This window comes from Aethalodelphis obliquidens, unplaced genomic scaffold (genome assembly GCF_003676395.1).
Source record: "Aethalodelphis obliquidens isolate GAN/ISIS:26980383/991018 unplaced genomic scaffold, ASM367639v1 scaffold42, whole genome shotgun sequence".
NCBI lineage: Eukaryota > Metazoa > Chordata > Mammalia > Artiodactyla > Delphinidae > Aethalodelphis > Aethalodelphis obliquidens.
In genome coordinates this window covers 12,793,298-12,814,473 of record NW_020837986.1, presented here as the reverse complement: position 1 = coordinate 12,814,473, position 21,176 = coordinate 12,793,298, and the positions used below count along the sequence as shown (strand labels likewise).

General features: G+C 47.7%; 1 protein-coding gene across 4 annotated transcripts in view; it reads left to right on the top strand.

The window, feature by feature from the left end:
- ASXL1 (ASXL transcriptional regulator 1) overlaps window positions 1-19,351 on the top strand; it is a 67,284-nt gene extending 47,933 nt beyond the window's left edge. For 2 of the 4 annotated variants that reach the window (XM_027078610.1, XM_027078609.1), the window contains 9 exons: window positions 8,067-8,187; window positions 8,264-8,361; window positions 8,936-9,029; window positions 9,488-9,640; window positions 10,853-11,016; window positions 11,112-11,208; window positions 12,716-12,821; window positions 13,107-13,740; window positions 14,476-19,351. In XM_027078610.1, coding sequence (XP_026934411.1) covers window positions 8,067-8,187; window positions 8,264-8,361; window positions 8,936-9,029; window positions 9,488-9,640; window positions 10,853-11,016; window positions 11,112-11,208; window positions 12,716-12,821; window positions 13,107-13,740; window positions 14,476-17,394 — 4,386 coding nt within the window. In that variant the 3' untranslated portion in view covers window positions 17,395-19,351. Of the gene's footprint in view, window positions 1-8,021; window positions 8,188-8,263; window positions 8,362-8,935; window positions 9,030-9,487; window positions 9,641-10,852; window positions 11,017-11,111; window positions 11,209-12,715; window positions 12,822-13,106; window positions 13,741-14,475 lie in introns of those variants that run through there. The other 2 variants (XM_027078611.1, XM_027078612.1) reach the window with 2 other exon arrangements.
- Window positions 19,352-21,176: the final 1,825 nt, after the last annotated feature.

The window sequence follows — 21,176 nt, the reverse complement described above, 5'->3', positions numbered from 1 at the left end:
GCTTCAGGAGTTTGCAGAGAGCTGTGTGTGTTCATTTCGCCATGTTTAAATGGAAGCTGCAGCCTTTGTGCAGAGAAAGTGAGAAATGCCTTTGACTTCCACACCAAACCCTACCCTTGTATATGCCATCCAGGCCTATGGCCCTTGTTCCTTCCCAGTAGCAACCACCTACTGTCATCAATTTAATGTGCATCCTTCTTACTCATATGTGTCCATGAAAAATGTGTGGTTTGTTTATATAGATGTATTTTTTTATTCCTTTTACCTGCTGTTTAATTGTGCATCATATCAATATATCTTTTTATTTATCCAGTCCCTGTTGTGTACATTTAGGTTTTTCACAAGTTTTCCAGTTTTTCATTATTACAAACTATAATAGTAAAATTGCTGCAATAATCATCCTTTTACTTTTGTAGTCTTCATATGCAAATGTGTGAAATTTTTCTAGGAGATACTTCCCTATCTTTTAATGGGTAAAATGGAGGTGATTTGGAGGTGCTGTGTGGGGCTCAAAAATATTTCATTACATTTTCTTTACGTGTTACACCTGTGATGAGAAAAGTTGAATTATAAAACTTCCAAATCTTTTCAAAAATTTTATCAAGAAGCATGTGCTTTTTTAATGGTCCAGTAACCCCTTATTAACAATACGGAAATCTGAAATATTTTGAGAACTGACAAAATTTATTCCTAACTCACTTGGCAGTAAAACTTGACTTGCTTAAACTCATTTGGTGGCAAATCTCTGATCTAGACTGAGAAGGACACTTTAAACCTATTTATTTCACCTGGTATGTACATTATGTTAATTCAAAAAATATTACTGTGTTTGATTATGGGTTGCTGGTGGTGTTAATATGATATATTGCCATTTGTAAAATTCAAGAAATCCTAAGTTCTAAAACACATCTAGACCCAGGGGTTTCAGAGGAGGAATCATGGGCCTATGGTCACCATCAGCTAGAAACTTTGTTTGCAGATGTGGGTGGCACATCACAAAATGAGAATTTTTCTGGTTGATGGAATCTACTTTTTAGTCATTAGTGAGATCTCAGACAATTTCTTGTCTTTAAACTGTATTCCAAGAATGTGTTCATTTTTTAAATAACAGGTCTTTTCTTTGACAGCTGTAATATTGAAATTGCTTCTGATAATGCAAATGGATTTCAAATTCAAAGAACTTTTTTTACGTTAAGTATTTTTAAAAAGGATAAAGCCTTTTCTCAAGCATACACAGAGGTTGCTTTACAAGTTTTAATCTTTCTTCAGGATTCACATAACAAAGTTAAAACATAATAACGGACCATTGTCTAAAAATGAATTTTAACTTTCAATCTATAAACGTTCTATACACTTTAATGGGTTTTATGTGGTTTTTATAAATTTTGATTAGATTCTTTCATGTTTTCAGAGCTGTCAAATTTAGTAAGCAAATTTTTATCCAGGTTTTTTGGGATGTAACTCACAGACCATATAGTTTACCCATTTAAAGTGTACAATTCGGTGGCTTTTAGTATATTCATAAACTTATGCAACTATCACCATTATATAATTCTAGAACATTTTCATTACCCTTAAAAGAAACCCCATACCCTTTAGCAGTCATTTCCTATTCTCCCCTCCCCCTAGCCCCTAGCAACTGCTAATCTACTCATTTCATTACTAGAGCTTTATTAAAAAATAAAATAAAATAAAGCAGAGCATCTCATCTTGTTCTTCTTCAGGAGTGTCTTGGCTTATTTGCGGCTCATTGCTTGTCCCTGTACAGTCAAGTTCTACCAAAAAAAAAAAAAAATCTGGTTGAGTGTTTTATTGCAATTTCATTGAACCTACAAGTCAATTTGAGAAGAGTTGACATCTTTACAGTGTTGAGTCTTCCTAATCAAGAACATGGTGTAGCTCTCCGTTTACTAAGTTTTAAACCTTTCTTGATAAAGTTTTGTTTTCTTCATAAAATGATTGTTTCTTTTTGAGCTTTATCTCAGAGTAACATATTCTTTGTTATAAATTACATTTTCTAATTGCTGGTATTATGCTGATGTTAGGATTGCTTGCGTTTTTAATGTGATTTTGAATCTTACAGCCTTGCTGAATTTCTTACTAGGTCGGAATCCCTTGCATCTTCAATGTGGATAATTATACTTGTCTGGAATAACGACACTCTGGTTTCTTCTAATTCCTTCTTGTTTCTTTTTCTTATGCATTGGTTAGGAACTCTAATATACTGTTGAATGGTCAGTACGTTCTTAGTTTTTGATAATACACATTAAACAACCCTCAGATCAGCCTTCTCTAAGAGAGTACAGATTTCTTGTTGAGGACAGGTTTGTCAGACCCATAAAGAAAGCAAAGGCATACCTGAAATTTGCTTATCGTTTTTTAGTTGTGAACCTAATCCTGGGTGGTTTAAAACTTCATCGGTTTAAATTTTAGAGTTCCATTTTATTCATGTTTGGGGCTTCTTGTATTTACAGTGCATTTTATTTTTTAAAACATTTGACTTGGGCTTCCCTGGTGGCACAGTGGTTGAGAGTCCGCCTGCCGATGCAGGGGACACCGGTTCGTGCCCCGGTCCGGGAAGATCCCACATGCCGCGGAGCGGCTGGGCCCGTGAGCCATGGCCTCTGAGCCTGCGCTTCCGGAGCCTGTGCTCCACAACGGGAGAGGCCACAACAGTGAGAGGCCCGCATACCACAAAAACAAACAAACAAAAAAACATTTGACTTACGGGAAAATATTGTATCTGGGTTTATTTATTAATGCTGGTTGCTTTTTTCCCCATCACTAGCCTCTTTGCCAGTTGCCTTGCCAAACTAATATATTTTATGTATTTTTGAAACATTTATTTGTGTTAATAGGTGAACACGGGTAAAAATTATACGGCAGGTGTTCTTTGTACTATTTTTATTCTTACAGCTTTTCTTTAAATTTGAAATTATTTCCAAATAAAGGTGTTCAGAATGTATTTGTTTGTAAAGGTAATACATGCCCATTATCAAAATAAAAAATGATTCAGAATAGCTATAAAAAAAAAGACAAGTAACTCTTTTTTTCTTTTCTTTTTTTTGGGTTTTTTGGCCATGCAGCTTTCAGGATCTTAGTTCCCCAACCAGGGATCGAATCTGTGACCCCTGCAGTGGAGTGCCGAGTCCTAACCACTGGACCGCCAGGGAATTCCCTGTTTTTTTTTTTTTAAACAAATAAAAACACTTGAACAAACAACTTCAGAAAAGGAAGATATGAAAATGTCCAGTAAGCACATAAAAATGCGCTCAATATCTTTAGTCGTCAGGAAAATGAAAATTAAAGCCACAGTGAGGTACTCACTGCATTAGAATGGCTAAAATAAGACTGATACCACCAAATGTTGGTGAGGATGTGGAGCACCTGGAACTCTCATACAGTGTTGTTGGAAGTGTACATCTTTGGCTTTTTTTTTTTTTTAAATAAAGTTCAACATTCATCCATCCTATACCCCCCTTGTTCTATTCTTAGATATTTACTCAGGAAAAATGAAAACATGTCGATAAAAGCTGTGTACAAGAATGTTCAGAGTAGCTTTGTTCATAATAGCCCAAATTTGGAAATACCCCAAATGCCCTCAACAGGAGAATAGATAAACAAATGGTTGCATATGAATGCTACTGTGTAATAACAAGTAATGATCTACTGATGTATGCAGCAGCATGGATGACTCTCATAGACATGAGACTGAGCAAAACAAGCCAGACAAAAGAGAGTACCTACTGTATGATTGCATTTACATGTAGAACAAAAATAGGCAAAACTAATTTTTGGTGGTAGAAATTGGAACAACCATTGTCTCTGTGGGGTGGGAGGGGCAGTGTAGAGTGGGGATTGACTAGAAAGGGGCACAAGGGGACTTTTAGGAGTGTTGGGTATGTTCTATATCTTGGTATGAATTTTTAGAAATAAATTTATTGGGCTTCCCTGGTGGCGCAGTGGTTAAGAATCCGCCTGCCAATGTAGAGGACATGGATTCGGGCCCTCCTCCGGGGAGATCCCACATGCCGCGGAGCAACTAAGCCTGTGAGCCACAACTACTGAGCCCGCATGCCACAACTACTGAAGCCCACACACGTAGAGCCCATGCTCCGCAACGAGAAGCCACTGCAATGAGAAGCCCACGCACACTGCAACAAAGAGTAGCCCCCGCTCGCCGCAACTAGAGAAAGCCTGTGTGTAGCAACAAAGACCCAATGCAGCCAAAAATAAATAAAATTAAATTTAAAAATAAAATAAAATAAATTTATTTATTTATTTTTGACTGCATTGGGTCTTTGTCGTTGTGTGTGGGCTTTCTCTAGTTGCAGTGAGTGGGGGCTACTCTTTGTTGCAGTACACGGGCTTCTAATTGCGGTGGCTTCTCTTGTTGCGGAGCACGGGCTCAAGGCGCGTGGGCTTCAGTAGTTGTGGCATGTGGGCTCAGTAGTTGTGGCTTGAAGGCTCTAGAGCGCAGGCTCAGTAGTTGTGGCGCACGGGCTTAGTTGCTCCACGGCATGTGGGATTGATCTTCCCGGACCAGGGCTCGAACCCGTGTCCCCTGAGTTGGTAGGCGGATTCTTAACCACTGCGCCACCAGGGAAGTCCCTTGATACACATTTGTCAAAACTAATCAGATAGTATACATTTCACTCTTTGTAAATTGTACCTCAATTTAAAAAAATAAGGGAAAGGACACAAAGGGTATACATTGATCCAAGGACAGTCTCCTGCATAAGCACAATACAGTTCATCCATGTTGTTGTGAGTAGCTGTAGTTCGTTCTTTTTTTTATTATTGTATAATATCTATTTATTGAGTATTGATCAATAAATACATCAGTCAATCCATGTAGTGATTCTACTGATGGGCACTTTGTTTATAGCCGAAGTTACAAATGACGCTGTCACGAACATCTGGATGTGTACATGCATGTATTTCCCTAGGGAATCCAAACCTAGGACTGACATTGCTGGGTCATAGGATGTTTGTATCTTCAAGTGTAGCAGATAATGCCAAACCACATTCTTAAATGCCTGGATCCATTTTCAGTGTACCTGTTCCCTGTTCCACATCCTCATTAGCACTACTTGGTATTGTTAAACTTTAATTTTAGCCATTCTTGTGGATGTGATGTCATCTCATTGTGGTTTTAATTTGCATTGTTTTGTGTCTTCCTTACTTTATTGAGGTTAAATACCTTTCCGTGTGAATGTTGGCCATCTGGACATCCTCTTTGGTACAGTGCCTAATACAGGTCTGCCTATTTTTCTTACTGGTTGCCTTTTTCTCTTTTTTTTTGCTGTGCTGCGTGGCATGTGGGATCTTAGTTCCTGGGCTAGGGATCAAACCCGTGCCCCCTTCAGTGGAAGCAGAGTCCTAACCACTGGACTGCCAGGGAAGTCCCTGGGTTGCCTTTTTCTTATTGATTTATGCAGTCTAGATACAAGTTCTTTATTGGTTATATGAATTGCAGATCTCATCTTCAACTCTGTAGGTAGCTTGCCCTTTTTACTCTATTAATGGTATCATTTGCTGAACAGAGAATATTAATTTTAATGTAGTTCAATCGATTGATTTTCTCCTTTTTAAGATAATGTCCTGGGTGAGTCTTACAAGTGTTGGGTTAAAAGGTATATACAGTTTTTAGAGTTTTGCTTACAGTTTACTTTACCACTGGCTGTGTATAAACCTTTTTATACCATTTTCACTCTCACCAACAGTGTATATGTGATTTTCCCACACTCTTGCCAGAACTGGAGTTTTGGGGTCAGTTTTGACAATGTAATAGACCTCTTTTCTTCATTAAATGAGTATTTTGTCTTAGTTTGCCTGTATGATTCAGGGAATAAATTTGTTGCATTGTTCCAAGAACATGGCAGTCAGTAAGCCTAATTACAAGATTAATACTAAAAATATTCTTTAGCTTTTGATCCTGTGAGGAGCATTTATGGTTGGTAGGGAAAAGAGAGAAAGATATAAAAAACCATTTTCTTTTTTATTAACTTAAGTCAGCTTGATGTTGGCTTAAATTAATGCAAATAAACTGATGAAGACTTAAGACAGTAGTCCTCCGTTGTCTGTGGGGGAATATGTTCCAGGACCTCAAGTGGATGCCTGAAACTGTGGATAGTACCTAACTCTATATATGCTATGTTTTTACCTACTCATACATACCTATGATGAAGGTTAATTTATGTATTAGGTACACTAAGAAAGTATAAATCAGGCAGAGCGAGAAGTGCCAGCACCACTACGCTTGCCTTTGGGGCCATTATTAAGTAAAATGAAGAGTTTCTTGAACACAAGTGCTGTGATACCATGACAGTCGATCTGATAACTGAGATGGCCACTCAGTGACTAATGGGTGGGCTACGCTGGACAAACAAATGACCCACGTCCCAGGTAGGTCGGAGCTGGACAGTGTGAGACTTTAGCACAGTACTCAGAACAGCATGCAATTTGAAACCAATGAATGGGTTGTTTATTTCTGCTACTTTCCATTTAATATTTTTCAACCATGGTTGATTGTGGAAAGTGAAAAAAACCCCTCAGATAAGGGGAGGCTACAAGGAATCCATGGAATTGATGAGTTAGAATTTTGTGGATTTTCCTTGTAAATTTCTGGCATATTTTTAAGTGATAGAATCATGATTTTACCTACTCTTTTTCACACACTTTTACTCAAAGAAGACATCCCCACCCCAATCTCTATCTGCTCCTCCTCTCTCCATCCCCAGTATTCATTCATACTCCTTCCTGGTTTCAAGGTAGCTCCTAAGTTTTCCTTGGGGATGGGTAGAGTTTCATTTTGAGACTCCACGACAGAGACTGTTAGAAGGAGTATTTGTTAGGAGATGAAATTTGGAGTGGAACTCTCCTCTACACTCTAGCCTTGTTCCCACTCTCTTACTTTAGTTTAGATCTTTATCCTTTTCAATAGATTTCTGTCATAATCTAACTCTTCTTCTGCCTCCAGACTTCCCATGGTTAACAGAATGAAATTCCTAAAACTCAGATCATTCTCCTGATTCATATCCTTCAGACTCTAAAAAAATCAGTCTTAATCCCTCAGCACAGTGCCATGATTATCATCAGCCCTCTTCCTGTCTCTCTATCCTCCTCACGTATCCAGTTTCCCACACACCTCCTGAAGTCTATGGTTTCTTTGAATTTGGAATGTTCTTCCACATTCGCTCATCACATTACCTAGGACTCCCTCTCCCTCCCCACTGGCAACTCATCTGCCTATTAACTGACTTCTTTTAAAAGTGAGCTCAAGCAACACATCTCCTTGGAAACCCTACCTCCCTGATCCTTATTCCCCTTCTGTACCTCCATGCCCTCTTCTCCAGCTCAGTGAGTTAGATGTTCCCTGTTCTGGGCTGCTACAGTTTTCTCTCTATCCTTCCATCACTGTGCTTTGTATTGTTATAGATTTGACTTTGTCCTCTACTCATTTGAGCTCCTTGAAGGCAGGGCCCTGATTCCCCTCCTTATTCCCACCCCACCCACCGCTTGGAACTAGCATGGTGTAGTTTATAGGAGGCACCCCATAAATGTTTAATGAATAATTAGATGCAAAATTATATCTAACTTTTTAATTTATTTTTGGCTGCATTGGGTCTTCATTGCTGCACATGGGTTTTCTCTAGTTGTGGCGAGCGGGGGCTACTCTTCGTTGTGGTGCGTGGGCTTCTCATTTTGCGATGCCTTCTCTTGTTGTGGAGCACAGGCTCTAGGCACGTGGGCTCAGTAGTTGTGGCACACGGGCTCAGTCGCTCCGCGGCATGTGGGGTCCTCCTGGACCAGGTATCAAACCCGTGTCCCCCGCATTGGCAGGTGGATTCTGAACCACTGCCCCACCAGGGAAGTCCCCCTAACTTTCTTAATGTACGTATGAGAAGAACTTTCTGAGAAAAAGAGGTCAATTAGAAAGGGATAGGAATTTAATCAATATTCTAAACCCCCCTTCTCCAAAAGCAATACACATTTAGGAATGACTACTGTGCTTGTAGGATTTGTAGGGTTTTGCTCACCTGAGTTGTGCCTTGCTGTCACAGAAGGATGCCCTGCAGTGGTCTCGCAGTCCGGCTGCAGTGGAGGGAGAGGAGCCAGAGGACACAGCTGATGTGGAGAGCTGTGGGTCTAATGAAGCCAGCACTGTGAGTGGTGAAAATGATGGTAAGTGTCCTTGACAAGATGGGTGAAGAGCCACAAGCAGTCGCTAGGGTCTAACCTTTATTTCCCTCTCTTACAGTTTCTCTCGATGAAACATCTTCTAATGCTTCCTGTTCTACCGAATCTCAGAGTCGGCCTCATTCCAATCCCAGGGACAGCTACAGAGCTTCCTCACAGGTGGGGGGAGAGTTGGTGACTAGGCTGGATGGAAAAGTGAGGCAGGCACAAGACAGGACTCTTACTCCTGTAGTTAACTGAGCATGTTGAAGAGTGGAGAAAATCACCTTGGTCTCCACCTGTTAGTACCATTTAAAAGCGGGCCATAGGAAAAGTGGGTAGTAGATCTGAGAGCAGAGCAATTTGTTTTTTCTCTTTACCATGGGTGGATAATTTTGTTTGTATTTATGAAAAACCTGGGAACATTCAGGGAGAAGTATAACAGAGTGGGGAGAACATGAGCTTGGGAGTCATCAGTTTGAATTGCAGCCCTGCCACTCACTAGCTTTGGGCAAATTCCTTACCTGTAAAGTGGGGAGAGCAACACATTCTTTTCAGTGTGGGGTGATGCTTGGCACAGTGGCCAGCACCTGGCTCAGTAGAATGAGTCGTTGCTATTATTGGCATTACCTGCCCGTGCTGGTTGAACACTAACTCTGTTTTACAAGACAGCGAGGGAGACGTGGTCGAGAGGGACAGCTGTTGTGGCCTGCAGGTGACTCAGGCTCCTTTTGTATCCCCTCTGGGAAAATAGGCAAACAAGCAGAAGAAGAAGACCGGGGTGATGCTGCCTCGAGTTGTCCTGACTCCTCTGAAGGTAAACGGGGCCCACGTGGAATCTGCATCAGGTATGTGTAAACTCGTGATTGTGATGCTTCTTCCTCAGGGCCTGGGGACCTGCCTCCCTCTGGCAGCAGCTCTTGGCCTAGGTAGTGCTGTGCCAGTAGAGTCAGGAGCCGTCCTCTGGCAGTCAGCACGCCGTGGCGGTGAGACCCGACCTAGCTTCCGGCATGGGCTCTGCTGGGCGCCCTTCCCCTGGCCTCCCAGGGCAGTTGTGAGGGTCCTGTGAAGGCGTGTGCAGGTGCTTTGTAAAAGACACAGTGCAAACCAAGATGGCGGTTTGGCATTCTTACGTGATAATTTAAAGCCAGACCAGGAGGTGGTGATCTCTGACGGCCCAAGGCTGGGCCATGGAAGCACCAGTATTGCTGGCAGCATGTCAGGGAGAGCTGGGAGAAGTAAGCTTGTCTGAGAGCCGTGGGCGCGGCGTGTGATGCTTTTGACCGGTGGAATGCTGTGCCTTCAGGGTTCTCAGGCCGCCACGCCGATGGCGAGAGCGGCAGCCCGTCCAGCAGCAGCAGTGGCTCTCTGGCCCTGGGCAGCGCTGCTATTCGTGGCCAGGCCGAGGTCGCCCGGGACCCTGCCCCGCTCCTGAGAGGCTTCCGGAAGCCGGCCACAGGTAGGTGGCTTGGCACTCATTTCTCTGCCTGAAAGGGGGCCCCTGCAGGCCTAGAGAGAAGATGATGTCTTCTACTCCACTCCTTTACAGTTTATTTTTACTTCGCAGGTGGCCCTCTATTTTTGTTGGTTTTTACCTTGTATTTTGGTTATGTCACATACAGATTTTTCTCTGCTAGACTGAGAGAACTCCCTGTGGGCAGAGATGGTGCCACATTGCTCCTTGTATGTCCCTGTAAGGGCCTAGCCTGTGCCTGCCTTGATACTGCTTAGTGAGTGCTCAAGTGAGTGAAAATTGCTTCTGAGTGTCTCAGTGAAGAATTCCAACATTTGTTTTCTTTCTTCGGTAGCATCCTGCCAAGTTTGTTCTCAACGTCTGCAGTCTCTGTCAGATGCCCTTTTTTATAACTTAGTTAGTATATGGGGTGGAAGCCTATGTTGAATATGGGCTATGCAGACAAGTTCAGTAGTGTGCACCTCCCACCCACAGTAGGGCTATTTGCAAGGCTAGTATGCCATTTGCTATTTCCGGATTTATTTCTCACAGCCCCCATGCTGGGTTTTTGTAGATGGGCCACTTGAAATCATTAAGAAGACTAACCTTGGCTTCTGAAAATTAGAATAAACCATCACCCAAGTGGCAGCTAGGTTTGCTGTCTTGTAGCCTCTCCAGCTCATCAGCCTTGCTGAATCTTAAAGCCTCACAGGTCTCTGTTCCATTTGCTGAGGCTTTTGTGAGAGGTATTGACATTGCAGTGGGCTTTAAACAACCCTTAGCACCTTTCTGCCTGGAGGTCAGACCTCTCCAGCCCATTCACAGAAGACTTCTGCAGATTTTTCTGTAGGACGCTAACCGGATTCACTTTTAGACTTCCATCGTTTCTCCCATTGGCTTTGTGGAGCCTGTTCTCCAGCTTTGGAGGGAAGCTCAGAGCCTGCCCCTTGCCTGGTTTTCTGTGGGAAGAGTGTCCCTTCAGGCTGTGACACAGCATGCTACTGAGTCTTGTCTGAGACGATGCAAGCCCAAGTGTCCTCTTAGGTTTGATGGTAGCTGATAGGTTAGGGTAGACTGGATGACTGAGCTCATTGCGTGCAGGTAAGTTCTGGGTAGCTCGGGTGCTGCCACCAAAGTTCTCCCTCAGTTGGCATTTGCTTTTTTGGTTTAAGAAGCTGAAAATCTACATTTTGCTTCCTACTGCTTGAAAAATCACAGGTCAAATGAAGCGCAACAGAGGGGAAGAGATAGATTTTGAGACGCCTGGGTCCATTCTCGTCAACACCAACCTCCGGGCCCTCATCAACTCTCGGACCTTCCATGCCCTGCCGTCCCACTTCCAGCAGCAGCTCCTCTTCCTCCTGCCCGAAGTGGACAGACAGGTACATGTGGGCGGCTTCCTCTTTGCTTTCTCTGGGCTAGCTTCTGTTCTCTTTCTAAGTTTCTTTATTGTTTTTTTTTGCCTTGATCCTTCCAGGTGGGGACCGATGGCCTGTTGCGTCTCAGCAGCAGTGCACTGAACAACGAGTTTTTCACCCACGCGGCTCAGAGCTGGCGGGAACGCCTGGCTGATGGTGAGTAAACGTTCTCGTCCCAGCGGCTTGAAAGGTGCCTGCCACGTGTGGTGTCACTTGTCTCCTGGTTTTTAAAACCCAAAACCCAAATACGCATTTTTCAAGTCTTTTTTTTTTTTTTTTTGGCGGTACGCAGGCCTCTCACTGTTGTGGCCTCTCCCGCTGTGGAGCACAGGCTCCAGACGTGCAGGCTCAGCGGCCATGGCTCACGGGCCCAGCCGCTCCATGGCATGTGGGATCTTCCTGGACCGGGGCACGAACCCGTGTCCCCCGCATTGGCAGGCGGACTCTCAACCACTGCGCCACCAGGGAAGCCCCTTTTTCTTTTTTTTCCAAGGGGTATTCTTTAGTATAAGGCAGGCTTTCCTCTAATAGACGTGGTGGATGTTAATATGCCCCGTAGCTCTAAAGAAGGTACAAGAGTATTTGGGCTTTCACTAATTTGTGTGTATATATTCATCTGCATTGCCTCTTCATCATTAAAACTATAAACTCCTATTCTTTCCAGTAAGCATGGCATTGACCTACTCGGTAAGTTCCACCAGGTGCTCTGTCTTTTTAGATGTTGCCACTTGGAGTGATTGTTAGCTTCTCGTAATTCCATTTTGTGGGGAAGCTACGTGGGAAGTGCACTGGGAGGTCCCCAAGACTCCCCTCCAGGTTCGATGATTTGCTAGGAGGACTCACAGGACTCAGCATGTAGTTGTACTCATGGCTGTAGTTTATTTTGGTGAAAGAATACAGAACAAAATTAGCAAAAAGGGAAAAGACGTCTGGGGTGTAGTCCAGGGAAACCAGGTGCACACTTCTGAGATCCTCTCCCGGTGGCGTCCCACAGGATGTGCTCAGTTCCCTCAGCAAGGAGTTGTGACCGCACGTAGTCACAAGTGTAGTCTGCCGGGAAGCTCGTCAAGGACTTGGTGCCTGTGGTTTTTACTGGGAGCTGATCATGTAGGAAGCCTCTGTCTGACCCAGACCCAAATTCCAGATTCCCCAAAGGAAAGCAGGTGTTCACCATAAACCATCTGGTTTGCTTCAGCTGTTCAGGCACAGTGAGCCATTCCCTGTCAGTTATGGGGTGGGGACCCTCCTGAAATCCAAGGTCCAAGATGTCAGCCAGGGGCCCACCTTGTCAGCAGGCCTGTCTGAGCCTGCTATGTTAACTTTTTTCTGCGCATGGAGTAAGAACAATTCTCTTGTTTGTTTTTGTTCTGATCAATGTGGTGTTTGCTGTTGAAGGACTGATTACCCGAGGGAAGGGTAAATTTCCCTTATAATATGTGTGTTAGTTCTGTCCTGAATAAGAGCACCATGTGAGAGTTCCTCTGGGGGAGATGGGAGCCAGCGTGAGGAAGATAGTGAGGGTTAAAAAAATGATTTCCAAGCTCACCAAAGTCACGTGTTATTTTGAAAACTCCTGACATGGTAGAACTGCAAGATTTGGCGTTTCCTAAGACAGACCTTAATATCCTTAATGCATCACTTGAAGAGTTTTGTTTCTCTCTAGGCGAATTCACTCATGAGATGCAAGTCAGGATACGACAGGAAATGGAGAAGGAAAAGAAGGTGGAACAATGGAAAGAAAAGTTCTTCGAAGACTACTATGGACAGAAGTAAGGCCCTTGGTGCTGTGAGTCCTAGTGTGGTTTCTGGGGGGACAGAGGCAGGTGTTCTCAAAGCCATGCATACTGCTGTGTCACCCAGGAATGTGGAGATTGCAGTGACTCTTATTTAGCTTAATGCCATTCATGGGGAAGCTAACATAGGTTTTTCTGTGGTTAGTGTTACATACCATGCAGATTTATTTTGTTCTGAGAGATCTAATATTTGGGTGTATATTATTCATAGTGGATGTGCCCTCTCTGCCCTGTAACTGATAATGTGAGTTTGGTTTGCAGGTTGGGTTTAAGCAAAGAAGAGTCATTGCAGCAGAATGTGGGCCAGGAGGAGGTTGAAATCAAGAGTGACTTGCGTGTCTCGGGAGAATCAACACGACCGCAGCGTGGCCCGGCCACCCGGCAGCGAGATGGGCATTTCAAGAAACGCTCTCGGCCAGATCTCCGAACCAGAGCCCGAAGGAATCTGTACAAAAAACAGGAGCCAGAACAAGCAGAGGTTGCTAAAGACACACAGTCTGTGGCACCAGACATCCCCCTGTACAAGGATGGGGAGGCTAAGACCGATGCAGCAGGGGTGGGCGGTCCCCACCTGCCTGGCACATCCTCCGCTGCACCCAACCCAGAGAGTTCCGAATTCCCGGTGGAAACTGTGGCTTCCCGGATCCAGCCCAATCCAGACGACCTGGCACGTGTCTCCACGTCTCCAGACAGAATTCCCAGCTTGCCTCAGGAGACCGTGGATCAGGAACCCAAGGATCAGAAGAGGAAATCCTTTGAGCAGGCGGCCTCTGCGTCCTTTCCCGAAAAGAAGCCCCGGCTTGAAGATCGTCAGTCCTTTCGTAACACAATTGAAAGTGTTCACACCGAAAAGCCACAGCCCACCAAAGAGGAGCCCAAAGTCCCGCCCATCCGGGTAGGAGGCTGTTTGATACTGGCTGCCCTGAGCCCAGGCCCCTTTGAGGGACGGGAGATTAGTGGGGCTCCTTTGCAGGGACAGAAGGCCCCCGGGCCCTTGTGTTAATTATGTGGGAGTGTAGAGCTCGCTGTACGAGAGGCGTTCTTGAGACTGACTTGAGTATCAGGGGGATAAGGTTCTTTTCTTCCTCACTTGGTTGTTCACTCTGTTGAAGTTATCTCTAGAGGTCATAATCCTTTGGGGTTTTAAAATCTTTTATTAGGTGGTGGTAGATTTTTTGTGTAGTGACTTACACAGTCCCACCAGAAATTAAATTTAGAAGTGTGGCATATGACAGCCCTTGAGCAGAATCTTCTCAGAATGGCGTGGTGTCTTGGACAGCCATTTTACCATGATTCTTTCTTTTTTTTTTTTTTTTTGCGGTACGCGGGCCTCTCACTGTTGTGGCCTCTCCCGTTGCGGAGCACAGGCTCCGGACGCGCAGGCCCAGCGGCCATGGCTCACGGGCCCAGCCGCTCCGCGGCATGTGGGATCTTCCCAGACCGGGGCACGAACCCGTGTCCCCCGCATCGGCAGGCGGACTCCCAACCACTGCGCCGCCAGGGGAGCCCGATTATTTCACTTCTCAGGAAAATGATTGGACTGTCTAGGCCGCTGGGGTCGCGAGTTGGCCTCCCAGCCCCTGGCCGAGGGCTCAGTCAGTTAAACTGTTTTCTTTCTTTTCTCTTGCAGATTCAACTTTCACGTATCAAACCACCCTGGGTGGTTAGAGGTCAGCCCACTTACCAGATATGCCCCCGCATCGTCCCCATCGCGGAGTCCTCCTGCCGGGGCTGGACTGGCACCAGGACCCTTGCAGACATTAAAGCCCGTGCTCTGCAGGTCCGAGGGGCGAGAGGCCACCACTGCCCTCGAGAGGCGGCCACCACTGCCATCGGAGGGGGGGGTGGCCCGGGTGGAGGTGGCGGCGGGGCCACCGATGAGGGAGGTGGCAGAGGCATCGGCAGTGGTGATGGTGGTGAGGCCTGTGGCCACCCTGAGCCCAGGGGAGCCCCAGGTACCCCTGGAGAGTGTGCGTCAGATCTACAGCGAACACAACTACTGCCGCCTTGTCCTCTAAATGGGGAGCATGTCCATCCTGGAAGTGCCGTGTCCAGAGCCAGGAGAGAGGACCTGGCTTCTCCCAGAAAGGAGAAGAGCTACCCACGACAGAGGGTTCCAGATGGCCTCAGAAGTGGGCTGGAAGATGCTTCCCGACTTCCCATTGCTCCCACTGGGGACCAGCCACGCCAGGCCTTACTCCCACTGCCCTCCAAAACCCCGGCACCTGAGCGATTAGTTGAGCAGCCTGCGTTGCATCTGGGAGGTAGAACTGAATGTGGGTCTGGTACCACTTCCTGGGAAAGGGGTAATGAGGAGCGAGGACCCACCATCCCCCTGGAGAGCAGTCCTGTTCAGGCTCTAGCGGGGGATGTTGGATTAGAAGAAGGAACCGGCCAGGCTCTAGACAGTGACAGTAATCCCACCGTGAAGGATCCTGTGAATGTGACCCCCAGTCCCATCCCTGAACCATCGTTGGCCGGTTCCCTGCAGGACAGACCATTTGATGACGAATCAGGACTTGGTGGCTCGGGCCCACCCACGAGGGAAAGTGCTACTAGACAAGAAAACTTGAAAACCGAGGCTCCCGTCTCCGCTGGTGCTGCTCCTTGGATGCCTGGCCTGTCAAATGACAAGGCAGTGGGACAGCCTGAACCCGACTCCAGAGAAGACGTCCCATCTGTTGAGCCGCAGGTTGGAGAGGAGTGGGAGAAAGCTGCTCCCCTCATTCCAGCGTCACCTGGGGGGTTGACCGCTGAGGAGGGTCTGGATCCCCCCGACAGCTCGGCTTCACTCTGGACAGTGCCATCTCCGGGCTGCGTTGCGAGCACCGGCCACGACCGCAGACAGCTGGAAGGTGGAAAGCTGAAAATCAGTGGAGACTCTGAAGTGCTGAGTCCTCACAGCGAGTCCACGGACACAGCCTCTGACTTTGAAGGCCACTTCTCTGAGGACAGCATTGAGGCCGAGCCTAGCGAAGCTGCAGTGCCGAAGAGGTCCTCAGCGGTGGAGCAGGGTGAGAAACACGCTTGGAAGCGCTCCACCTCACTCTCCAAGGTGAACGGTGACCTGAGTCTGGTCACAAGGACAGACGGGATGGTTGCTCCACAGAGCTGGGTGTCTCGAGTATGTGCGGTTCCCCAAAAGATCCCGGACTCCCTGTTACTGGCCAGTACCGAGTACCAGCCGAGGCCTGTGTCCCTGGGCAGGCTTGCGTCCTCGGTGGAGGCTACTAACCCCCTCGTGATGCAGTTGCTGCAGGGCAGCTTGCCCCTAGAGAAGGTTCTTCGTCCAGCCCGCGGTGGCAGCAAACCCGAATCCCCACGACTCCCACTGACGACAGAGCCGAGCCATGACGGCTCCCTGCATGTGGGATCTTTGCAAGACCCTGTGGAAAGCAGTTGTGAGGTTGGCAGTAGCAGTCCCAGTTCTTTAAGAGCTTCGAAGGAGTCTCTTCTACCTGAGAGCCGTGAAGCAAGCACCGGCCTCGCCAGGCTGGAGGCCGCCCAGGCTCCTGGAGCGCCCCCAAAGATTTCCAAGCACGCCCTGAGTTTAGGCTCCCTATATCCAGTGACAAATCCAATGGCTGCCTCTGGGAAAGTAGAAGTGGATTCCAAAGAGCAGTTCTCTGCCTTTAGTTTTGAAGATCAGAAGGAAGTTGGTGACCTGTCCCAGTGCAGTAATTCAAGTGCTGCCCCAGGCACGAGTCCGGGAAATCTCACTACCTCGAGAGCCCCTTGTTTCTCATCTCCAGTTGTGGTCTCCTCGGGTCCCGATCAGGCAGGTCGGGCCCTGGGTGATCAGAACAGTGCTGGAGGCCAAGGGAAGAAGCTCTTTGGCTCCAAAAACGAGGCTGCAGCCCTTCAGTGCCCCCGGCCTGTGGAGCCAACGCCTCTGCCTGCTGATGCCCCTCCCGATTTTCCCAGCAGGAAGTTGGGGCCAAGCAAAAACTCTGTGTCTGGTGGGGTACAGACTGCCAGGGAAGACTGGGCTCCAAAGCCACCGCCTGCCTCTGTTGGCAGCATCAAGAGCGAGAAGACTTTTGGTGGGGGGCCTCCCAAGGCGAATGCAGAGAACAGAAATGTCGCGGGGCCTGGTCCTCGGGAGCTGGTGGATCACTTGCAAGGGATCCCCTTTGTCCTTGATTTGCCCTTCTGGAAATTACCCCGAGAGCCTGGGAAAGGGCTCAGCCAGCCTCTAGAGCCTTCTTCCATCCCCTCCCAGCTCAACATCAAACAGGCATTTTATGGGAAGCTTTCCAAACTCCAGCTAAGTTCCACCAGCTTTAATTATTCCTCTGGCTCCCCCACCTTTGCCAAAGGCCTTGCCGGAAGTGTGGTGCAGCTGAGCCACAAAGCAAACTTTGGTGCAAGCCACAGCGCATCACTTTCCTTGCAGATGTTCACCGACAGCAGCACGGTGGAAAGCATCTCACTCCAGTGTGCGTGCAGCCTGAAAGCCATGATCATGTGCCAGGGCTGTGGTGCGTTCTGTCACGATGACTGTATTGGACCCTCAAAGCTCTGTGTATTGTGCCTTGTGGTGAGATAATAAATTATGGCCATGGGAAAAGTTGTATATTTAGTGTGTGTATTTTGATAATGACGGATCTTAAATCTGTATACAGAATATCATTGATAAAATAGACTGTCTCTAGGCAAGAGTTCTCTTGCCTGTCCCTAAAATCTGTAGTGCTAAAGCCCCTCGGCCACTTGTCGGCCTTCTGGTTTTGCTGGAAGGGTTTCCTGCAGGGCAGGTTGCTGGGCTGCCCAAGGCTGGCCGGCCAGCCCGAGCTCTTGTCACACAGACAGAGCCTGGTGCGGCGTGGGGAGCCTCCTTGAGACTCAGAGGGACTTGAAGCTGAAGCAAGAAGGTTGTGTTCTCCACCAGGGGGACTAACCTACCCGAACTGAGTAGAAATGTCAGTCTTCCACTGCCCCCTCCCTGCCGTCTTTCCTCCCGCTGTTGCTCTGGGAGTTGATGGGGAAGAAGCCAGCACAGGGTTAAAGCAACTCCCAGCAGTGCCCACCAGGGGGCTTCAGAACCTGCTGACCTCAGGGTCACAGTCATTTGCCAGTTGGTGGAGCCAGTTTGACCTTTGGTTCTGTTGCTGAAGCCAGTTTGGGACTTGGCTGTCTCCGAATAATCCACTGGCCCACGGGAGCTTTCGGGACCTTGAATAGACCTGCTTGGACAATGGTCGGGCATAGGATTGTCTTTCCTCCTCGTAAGTCAGGTGTCCAGACGTTTGGCAGGTGAATTTGTCTGCTCGACACCCTCTCCGTCACTTTGGACTCTGTGGGAGTGGGCATCTCCACACACCTGTGTATGTGAAAGTCATTTTACATTTCAAAGCAGTGTGTTTTTCTTATTTTTATATTTTTAACTCTTTATCCTTGGATGTATAAAGTGAACTTCTGGCTTCTGTAAGTATGCTCTCTGCACCTCTAATGTTTTATCATGTATTTATATGTTGTACACAGTACTGGCCGATTCTGTAAATGGATGTATTGTACAGAGAACACGAACGACTCTCCCTTATTTTACGTCTTCGGCATCATTGCATTAAAGTGGTGTCATTGACTTCTCTCCACCTGTGTCAGAGCCACTGCGTGCTGTGCTGCCCGACGTGAGGGGTGGAGTGATTGATTTGGGACCTGCCAGTTGGCCCGGTGCCCTGTCACCGGTCAGCCGGTGGACCTGCTGCACTTGCAGAGCCACGGGCAGCCCGGCTGCTCGCTGCTGGGCGAATGCGTCTTGCTCCTCATCGCTTCTCCTCCGACCTTCACTGGCGGCTCACCGCCACGTGTGACAAATCACCACCACCAGTGTCAAGTGCTTCTGGATTCAAGGGTGAGTGACCTGGGCAGCCCCCAGGTGGGCCTTCTGGACCTGGCTCCGGGCTCCCCACCTGTCAGCAGTACCTGGGAGCACGCTTTCCTGGGGCCACAGGACTCCACTGGACATACTTTTGACAGCAGGTTAAGGAAGAAACAGCTATGCCAGCTGCCAGCCTCTCTCCCAACACGTTTCCAGCAAGTAGATGTCTCCATAGCTGTGCCACCTCACCCTGCTTCCTGCCTTATTTCTTGTTCCTCGACTTGTGAGTTGAGCATCTTCCTTGTTGAACTTAGGTCTCCCTGTGTGAGTGCGTCTGTGTGAGCTGTAAAATTGGTATGACTTCAGCAAGTCTCATTTCATCCGAAAGGTCTTTTCTTTCCCCCACTTTTCATCCATTGTGGCATTTCTGTCATCTGAAGCATGAGTGGGAAGTTGGCAAAGATGTGGTGGTGATTTAAATGCAGTATTGGCCAAGTCCAGGTTGTCAACTTCAAGAGTCTGTTTACCAAAGACAGGGAGCAGAGGCACAAGCGTGTTTGACCCTCTTCCTCCTTCTGCTGTGACCTTTGGGGCCACCCTAGGGGACAGTTGGAAACTGGTCCGCCAGGGAAAGCACTGCTCTTGTATGTCTCTGTGGTCTTGGAAAAATAAACCTGTACAACCTGCACGTGTGGTCTCGGTCATCTTCTGCGGCCGCCCTGCTGGGCTGGGAGGAAGGTTGGGTTGGGAGGCAGACCCTGGCTCACTTCACCTCAGCGCTGGAGCTGATTTTCTAGTCTGTGGAGTTTTTTGTTTTGTTTGATATGGACCATTTTTTAAAGTCTTTAATTGAATTTTGTTACAGTATTGTTTCTGTTTCATGTTTTGGTTTTTTGGCCGCAAGGCTTATGGGACCCTAACTCCCTGACCAGGGATCGAACCCACACCCCCTGGGGTCTTAACCACTGCACCGCCAGGGAAGTCCCTCGTGTGTGGAGTTCTTTTGAGACGTTGGTCCCAAAGGTGCGACTTGTCAGTGTTGCTGGTCTTCATCAGACTGAGCATGACGTGGCGAACTTACCCATTTATCCACCATGTGGACTGGAAGCAAAATCTCATGAAAACGGTGGGGGTCCTTTTCGCCTGAGAATCGAAGCTGTGAACTATGCCGTCCCTCCACAGCTGCTCATCCCAACCGCCTTGCTGAGACTGAGGTTGCCTGAGAGAGTCCTCCTGGCAGAGGGTCTTGCGGGAGGGTGACCAGCAGCAGTGAGGGAGGGGCCTGCCCGAAATGGGGTCTGACGCTGGTTGACGAGCCTCAGTGGATGACAGACTGCAGGGCTTGACTTTAAAGATTAATTAATTTGTTTCCCGTGAACTGGAGAAAGTAGATTTTACGTGCGTGCGTTGGAACATGTGTTGGGGCAGTGCAAGCTGTCGTTTTGCGGTGCTGCGATTTGATCGAGGTGCGGGTAGAGGAGTCGTGGTCAGGTGGCTTTGTGGTGCCTGGGTAACTGCCTGGTGGTGGTGATGTGTACGTGTGCCTTCATGTCATGGAATCTGTTTGCCCAATTACTTCTGCAGGAGCTTAGAATGTGTTGGAAGCCGGGGCTGGGACCTGACTGCCAACTGCATCTCAGCAGGGAGGTGGAACGTGCGCTGGGTGAGAGTGGGGGCCTGGCCGCTTGCCAGCTCAGTGGTTGGGGTAAGTCACTAAGCCCCTGGCAACTTTCTCATCACTGATTTGGGCTGAGAGTTGCTACTGCATAAAGTCATAGTGTGCGGCACATAGGAAGTACCCCATCCTGTTAGCTCGCGTGGGACCGAGACAGGAGAGGCTCCTGGCGTCTGCTTGACCCTCACCCCAGGGAGGAGCCGTGGAGAGGGGGGCCCGTGTGGCGTGCTGAGGGCTGGTGCGAGCTGAGTGGATATCTGCCTTTCAGCCCCTCGCTACAGTTGAGTGCATAGTCCTGGGTGTAAAGACTGAGTACTTGGCAGGAGAGGCTGATTTTACTCATGGTCCAAAGGACAAGGAAATCTGCTGTTTCAGAATCTGGAAAGTGCTGTCTTACTGGCCAGGCACAGTGTCACCCGTTTGTTTCATGTCCGACCTGCTCATGAGGAAGTCAGACCCTGCTTGAGAGGGATGCGTGTGTGTGTGTGTGTGTGTGTGTGTGTTTACACTCAACAGAGTAGCCACGTCCCTTCGGCCTCGGGGACCAAAGCCCAAAGCGTCTGCCTGCCCTGTGCCCTGAGAGAAGGCGGCACGGGCTGTGTTGCCGTGTGTGTGTGTGTGTGTGTGTGTGTGTGTGTGTGCCATTTAAAGTGATGGAGAGGGTAGGCTCTGTGACCCTGGAGGTTAATACTTGAAACCAAATGGTGACAGTGCCCTGTGCTTCTTCCTCTTTGTGCATCATTTTGAAAACCTGGAATGAGCATCTCTAACAACCAAAAGGTATAGACGGAAGCTCTGTAAGGATGACAGTAAGAAAAATACAGCTGTCAGTGCAATG